At 54.4% G+C, this 7,187-nt stretch overlaps 1 protein-coding gene across 1 annotated transcript; it reads left to right on the forward strand.

The window, feature by feature from the left end:
• The first annotated feature begins 1,154 nt into the window (after window positions 1-1,154).
• On the forward strand, window positions 1,155-7,085 carry Rnf215 (ring finger protein 215). The gene is made up of 9 exons (XM_052199678.1): window positions 1,155-1,537; window positions 1,777-1,920; window positions 2,508-2,579; window positions 2,660-2,745; window positions 3,165-3,321; window positions 5,639-5,758; window positions 5,835-5,978; window positions 6,197-6,299; window positions 6,383-7,085. The coding sequence occupies exons 1-9, from the start codon at window positions 1,247-1,249 to the stop codon at window positions 6,403-6,405; spliced, it is 1,140 nt and encodes a 379-aa protein (XP_052055638.1). The 5' UTR covers window positions 1,155-1,246; the 3' UTR covers window positions 6,406-7,085.
• The last annotated feature ends 102 nt before the right edge of the window (window positions 7,086-7,187 follow it).

The raw sequence follows: 7,187 nt of genomic DNA on the forward strand, positions 1-7,187 counted from the left end.
TGATCTTCCTGCTTCACACTCCCAAGTGCTAGGATTACAGGCATGTCCATCATAATGTATTTTTTCTGTCATTAAAAAAATAAAACAAACTCTCGTGCACTTGAAATCATCAAAGTCTCGTTCTTTATTAACATGTTGAAGTTGTACTTGTCATGTTAGGGTCTTTAATTCACATGAATTGGTCTTCTCTATGCAGGGTGCAGTAAGGGTCCAATTTCACTTCTTTTCCCGGTGGTACCTAACTTTGCTGTGATTTAGCAAAACACGAGCCATCGCACCTCCTCCCAGGTCCCAGGGGCAATACCTCCTGTGACAACCAAGTCTATTACATGTGCCGGCTGGTTTTATGTCGAGGCCCTGTCTGCAGGCCAGTCCAGCTCCTTCTCTTCATCTCCGTCTTCTTTAGAGATATTTTGGTCATTGCATCCTGTTGGCTAAACAGGTTTCTATTTTCTGTAGATGTTAATATTTTATTAGAAAGTGGAGGGGGTTGCAGCTCATCTGTTCTTTGCCTTTTTACCAGAGTACAATTTGTAAAAGGCTCAGGTTTCAGACTGAGGCACCTCCCAGCAACCAGAAACCTGTGGGTTGAAGGACAAAGTTTAGGACAAAAGTGGAACCTTCACTTTCCAGTAAGCACTGGGGATCCTGTCAGAAGTGAGGTAGTGCAGGTTTAGATCAAGCCCATTTTACAGACGAGGACAGCCCAGCCTCTCTGTCCCACTATGACTCTGCGTGTTTTGTCCAGCCCTGTGTGCCTAGCCCTTATCCCTGCTCCTTTAAAACCTCAATCTCCCCATCTGCTTTTCATCTCTGATTCTCCGCTGTCTTCTCGTTGATCCCACGAAAGAACGCTGACTCAGAGGAGGATGGGACACAGCCTTGGCCACACCGTAGGTCAATCAGCCCAGACCCCTACACCTCCCTCGCCCCTACATTTCTCCGATCTTGAGACAACCCGCACCTGTCTCCACTGACAACCTGGTGAGCCAGCTCTCCAAGGCCACTCTAAGGTATTCGCCCCCATCTCAGCTCCTCAAGCCTCCTACATTAGGTTTCTCAGGAGCCACCAGGAGGCGCTCTCGCTGCCAAGCTTCCAACTCACCCTCCCGATGCACCGCCCCCTCCGGCTGCGGCCCCGCCCCTCCCGTGCCGAGCCCCGCCCCGTCCGGCGCGGCCTGGCTCACTCGGTTCTTCTGGGCCACTGGACCTTAGACTACGGCCTCGCCACCTCTCCGGTCCGATCATGGGCCCTGCGGATCGCCCCGTGCTGAGGTTGCCGTCGTCGCCGCCCCCTCCCCCATCGCCGCCGTCACCGCTGCTGCTACTGCTGCCCTTGCTGCCTCTGTGGCTGGGCCTGATGGGACCCGGAGCCGCGGCGGACGGCAGCGAGCCGGCGGCCCGGACGGGACGGGGCGGAGCCCGCTCAGTGCGGTTAGATGTGAAGCTGCCGCGGCAGGACGCCCTGGTTTTGGAGGGCGTCAGGATCGGTCCCGAAGCTGGTCCGGAACCTCTGCTGGGCGGCCGCCTGCTGCTGGTGAGCTCAGCTCTGCCTAAACTTGCCATGACCCTCGGATAGACCCCGCTGCCTTCATCCAGAAGCTAGTCCTTGACAACCCAGAGTGCTGCTCCCCAGCATTCAGGGGTTCGCAAACCTGAGATCCACATGCCCCTTCCACAGTCATTTCTGTACCCCAACCTTGCGCGCTTTGTGGCCGTCTCCGGCTGCCTCTTCTATTCCCCTTGCCTCTCTTTTCATTTCTCCTCGTTACACAGATGGATGTCGTGGACGCTGAGCAAGAGATACCCGTAGATGGCTGGATTGCAGTGGCGTATGTGGGCAAAGAGCAGGTCGCCCAGTTCCACCAGGAGTCTCAAGGCAATAGCCAGAAGGCGAATCCCAAGGCTCTGGTCCAGCAGGTGCAAAGGGGGTTTGAGGGAAGGGGAGAAAGAAAACGTTTCAAACCATCTGCTAGAGCCGGGCCAACAGGTGGCCTATGAGGAGCCTTCCAGAGAAGCCCTGGGCTGGAGTGGGTCAGCAGACACCAATACTGAGCATCAAAGCAGTGTGATGGGGAGGTGGGAAGGTTTGCTGGAAAGCGGACCTGTTCTGGTGATGGGCGTCAGCAAGGGTGGAGAGCAGCTTGCCAGGACTAGGACCAATGAAAAGAATTTTGGATCCTACAGAATGAAAGGAGTGTAAGTTTCTCACACATATGGTAATGTGCAAATTTCTTAAAATCAAGAATGTTCCTTATGTAACTATGGTATAGGAAAGTTAGCATCTATAAAATGTGATCTATGTTCCATAATTAAATATTGCCTTAGTCCGCAACCAGCGTGTGCCGCCTTTGGCTGTCATTCTATCTTCAGCCTCCAACACTGTCCCTTAGCCTTGGCTTGACTTCAGGGAGCTCAGAGCTCGTCCGGAGGCCGGGCTCCTGAGAGCTGGGGCTGCGGGTGAGGCGTGTGTGCAGCAGCCTCTCACCTTCCGTCTTCCCTTGCAGATGCGCCGGGCCCTTTTCCTAGGAGCCTCTGCCCTGCTTCTCCTCATCCTAAACCACAGTGTGGTCCGAGAGGTAACCTGGCTTGGACTGTGAGGGTGAGCAGGTGAGGGGACAGGGGACCGACGCCTGCTGACCCTGCCTGTCTCCTGCAGTTGGACATATCCCAGCTTCTGCTGAGGCCAGTGATTGTTCTCCATTACTCCTCCAATGTCACCAAGCTGTTGGAGGCACTTGTGCAGTGAGTTCCGTTTGTTCTGGGCTGTCTGATGCCTGAGTGCCGTGGGTCTCTTGCTTTCCAGTGGGCTGTAGGGGAGGGGGTGTCTCTGGAGAAGGCCCTTACCTGTTGGCCCTTAAACTACTAAGGTTGAAACTGGGGGAGGGGAGGGGAAGGAGGGGCAGGATCTGGAAAAGGAGTTGCTCTGTGGGCAGAGGGCACTAGCCCAGCATGAGGAAGCTGGGTGCCTGGTTGACAGGCTATTCCTTGGCCTGGCTGGGTTAAAACATGGGCAGAGAGCAGCCAGGAAAAGTCTGGGAGCCAAACCAGAAGGCCTATGGCAACAGTATCCTTGGGTGGCCACTGCAAAGCCCGGTAGATGAATTTAGGCCTCCCTTCCCAAAGGCCTTCTGTCTGCTCCCCACCCATGACTCTCCTCTCAGGAGGACCCAGGCTACTGCTGAGATCAGCAGTGGAGAGTCCCTTTCAGCCAGCATCGAGTGGAAGCTGACATTGTGGACCACCTGTGGTCTCTCCAAGGATGGCTACGGAGGCTGGCAGGACTTGGTGTGCCTGGGAGGTGCTCAGGCCCAGGAGCAGGTAGGCCTCAATGGATCCCAGGACAGCCCCGCAGACATTAGAGCTGATTAGTGGAGTAGATCATGCAGTAGTAGATTATTAGCAGGACCATGACACTTGGCCTAGGGTGGTGGGCAAGGGCCACTCTGCCTTCGTGGTCTCTGCTCAGTGGCCTTCACAACTCTCTTACTTGCCCCAGATTTTCCCTGTTGGGGATAGAACCCAGGGCCATGTACGTGCTAAGCAAGCGTTCTGATAGACTGGATCACCTCCACTGAGTCAGGTCTCGCTGCCTGTGTGTATTACCTCTCCAGTTCCCATATGCACCCTGACTTCCTGCCCCTGGGCCTGGCCAGTGATGGGTGTCCATTCCTTTCCCCTGTCCACACGAGTCCTCAGCTGGCTAGTGGACCTTTCGCCGCTCATCCTGCCTTCCTGCTTTAGATGTTCGCCTTGCTCCTCTGCTCATAGCCCCGCTGTCTGCTCAGCATGACTGGGCTTGGTCAGGCTTTCACTGCCAGAGGAGATCCACGCCTGTGTGTTGGAGAGAGTGACGGCATGTCCTCGTGGCTATGCCTGTGTTTGTGTCCACATCTTCCAGTGCTTCTAGGGGTTCACGGTGTTCGGGCCACAGCATTTCTTGAACCCTAATCTGTAGAGGTTGAAGGAAAGCAGACATACTCTCTTCTCCTAGTGCACAGATTCCAATAGTTTGTGATATGGGCCAGTTTCAAGTCGGACAGGTTAAACCCTGGTTCCTGGGTGAACCACCTGAAGCCGGATGCTTTCTTGTTCCTCACATACACTCTCCCTCGCACTGGGGTGGACCACACAGACCATGGGCAAGGGAAGTGTTTGGTGAAGGGCAGGGGGACAGATTACATGTGGGAGAAGAGCAGGCTGGGAAAGGGCCTCGGTGGCTTGGAGGTGAGAACGTATATTTAGTTCAGGCTGGCAGGGACAGAGGTCAAAGCTGAACAGCTGTGAAGGCACTGCCAGCCAGGACGGGTGTGGCCTGGTCAGTGTTATAGGGCCATGGCAGGTGAGATGTCCAAGTGATATCTGGCCAGGCAGCTCTAGAAACTGCCCTGGTGAACAATGGACTCCAGGCCCAGCTACCACCCTGAGCTGCCTGTCCCCTCTTTACCTGGGGCTTCTATTCTGGCCTCTCAGACCAGAGAGGGAGGCTCTACCTTGGCTCTGCCTTGCCACACTGTAGCATAGTAGCTCCAGCCTACACTGTGGCCAGGGAGCAGGTAAACACTGTCATTCTATAGGGCTGACCCAAGCTGGCAGCAGGCACAAACTCCTCCAGGTTATAGCAAAAAGAACTTGAGCCCAACTTTGGATTCAGAATCGATGCCACCACCCCACTGTGATTAGAGGGGAAAGCAGCTGGGTTACGGACTCCTCTAATGACCCCAGTGCTTCCCCCAAGCAAGGGCTGGTTTTGCTGCACTCACAGCTTCCAGCCTGGTCTAAGATGGTGGCTCTTTTGTCCGGTCATTTTGACTCCTCTCCCCTGCTGTGATGGGAATCGAGCCTGTGTTAGGAAGAACAGTCCCGGATTTATAGGACAGTTTGAACATTCCACTCTGTATGCTGTGAAGAGCTACTAGGACAGCTGAGAGCTTTGAAGTGAATTGGTTTTTAGTCACAGCACATCTAAATTTCGTGTGCAATGGCGTGCCTAGGGAAAGCCTGTGACTTGTTTCTCCTGCCACTTCAATTTCACTCCCCAAAGACTGAGTCTCCAATATGACTATGTCATCCTAAGGGCCTTGAGGTCTACCCAGGACAACAGCAAGGCAGGGGGAGCACTCACCCTGAGCATAGGGATGCTCCTGGAGCACTAGGCCAAAGGCGTGACGAGAAGGGACAGTGAAGATTTTCAAGAGAGGGGAAGTGTGGCACAGCAAGGGACAATGAAGGAAGGAGCGGGCATGGTTGTCAGGTGGCTGGTGACATCCTGGCGTGGGGGCGGGGAGTGCTGTGCACTGCTGGTTGGAGAGAGAATGAGCACAGCAGAGATGCCTGCTCACCAGCTTTTTCTGTGGCTTCAGGTGTGAACATCAGCTTAGACGAAGGTGAGTGGAGGGTCTAGGAACCGAGGACAGACAAGGAGGAAACCTATGCTGGGGACAGAGTAGCAGGGTATTGGCGCGACATGCCACTCTCCATGGAGCTGGGGCTGGCACGTAGGTAGTGTGGATGGAGATATCAGAAGAACAACAAGGAGCCTACACACAGAGCCCCTCAGTGTGGGGTGGGGGTAGATATCCTTTGGGGGAAGCCTGGGAGCTGCCTCAGAGCCCCTGACATCGGCCTCCCTCCACAGAAGCCCCTGCAGCAGCTATGGAACGCCATCCTGCTTGTGGTCATGCTCCTGTGCACAGGCCTTGTGGTTCAGGCCCAACGGCAGGCGTCAAGACAGAGCCAGCAGGAGCCTGGAGGCCAGGTGGGAGCCAGACTGTGGAAGCCCTCATGTCCATAGCTCTTGGGCCTGCAAGACTGTGGCCATCCTCTTCCCACAGGAGGATTTGTTCAAACGCCGTGTGGTTCGGAGACTAGCATCCCTCAAGACCCGGCGCTGCCGGCTGAGCAGGGCCGCACACAGCCTTCCAGAGCCTGGCACCGAGACGTGTGCTGTGTGTCTAGATTACTTCTGTAACAAGCAGGTTAGTGCCTCGGCATATTCGACCACAAGCTAACCTGTGTCCCCAATCCTATACCCAAGAGACCCTCAAGTCTCCAACCAGGACCTTCTTCCAGTCCTTATTACGGCTGCCAAATTATTAGGCATACCTGGAGAAGGTCTTGGAGTGCCGTGCATAGTCCCAGTGAAGGGCACAGGTCTAGCCCCATCTAGAGCCTGTGCCCTCCTCCCACCCTGTAGTGGCTCCGGGTACTGCCGTGTAAGCATGAGTTCCACCGAGACTGCGTGGACCCGTGGCTGATGCTACAACAGACCTGCCCACTGTGCAAGTTCAACGTCCTGGGTGAGCACCAGGGGCCGGGGGATCCCGGCTAACTGCCTAGGCCCTGCCTGATACCTCTCTCCCTGTCCTTCCCTTCCCTGCAGGGAACCACTACTCAGATGACTAACTGCCCCAGTGGAGATTCTGCAGTTCGGGATGGACCCTTCCCAGCCTACACTACAGGAGCGTGGGATGGACAGACCAGCCAGCCCTGTGGGCAAAGGAAAGGTCCCACTATGCCATGGCGGGTAGGAGGGACTCCCAGCTCCAGGCTGAAGACACAGAGCAAGGACCCAGCAGGCAAGGAGAGATCATTAGAGCCCTTCTCTGCAAACCTGGGGTGTTTGTGTCTGTCCTCACAGGCAGCTCCCACAACTCTGGGAAAGAACATATTGCCATTACCCCTGTCCCCAGCACTCTGGGGCTTCAGTGTTGAATTTTATGCTATTTATTGGGGGATAGACTGAGGGAAAAGATATACGGCCATGGGACCCACTGGCATGAACCTGTCTTCTGAGCCATGGCCTGATCAAATCGAAGGTATGACGTTGAAGTGAGCCTGCTCCACTACCTGCTGCCTGTCCAGCTGGGTTCTTCCGGTCTGGCTGGGATCAGAGGCCTTAGAAACCATCTAGTGCTGTATTTCTTGGTTGGGCTAAATATTACTGACCAGGATACTTGAGGTCACAGAATATATGTGGTGCATCTGCCAAGGGCATCATTAAAAGGAAAAAATAAAAACAAAAACAAATGTTTGGGTAGGGAAGTTTTAATAGTAAAATAAACATGGAATATATTTTAACATAAGACATACATCTGTGTGATGCTTTAAGATATTAAGGAAAAGATGGGTAAGGGGTGGCATATGCCAGTAATCCCAGAAACCTGGAGGTGGAGACAGGATTAAGA

Source organism: Apodemus sylvaticus, chromosome 11 (assembly GCF_947179515.1).
Source record: "Apodemus sylvaticus chromosome 11, mApoSyl1.1, whole genome shotgun sequence".
Lineage (NCBI taxonomy): Eukaryota > Metazoa > Chordata > Mammalia > Rodentia > Muridae > Apodemus > Apodemus sylvaticus.

What these genes read in the sequence shown, in the direction of transcription:
- Rnf215 (XM_052199678.1), top strand. Translation starts at nt 1,247, where the DNA reads ATGGGCCCTGCGGATCGCCCCGTGCTGAGGTTGCCGTCGTCGCCGCCC. An exon ending in ATTACTTCTGTAACAAGCAG is followed by an intron (nt 5,979 to 6,196) that starts GTTAGTGCCTCG and finishes CCCACCCTGTAG; the next exon opens with TGGCTCCGGGTACTGCCGTG. An exon ending in GTGCAAGTTCAACGTCCTGG is followed by an intron (nt 6,300 to 6,382) that starts GTGAGCACCAGG and finishes CCTTCCCTGCAG; the next exon opens with GGAACCACTACTCAGATGAC.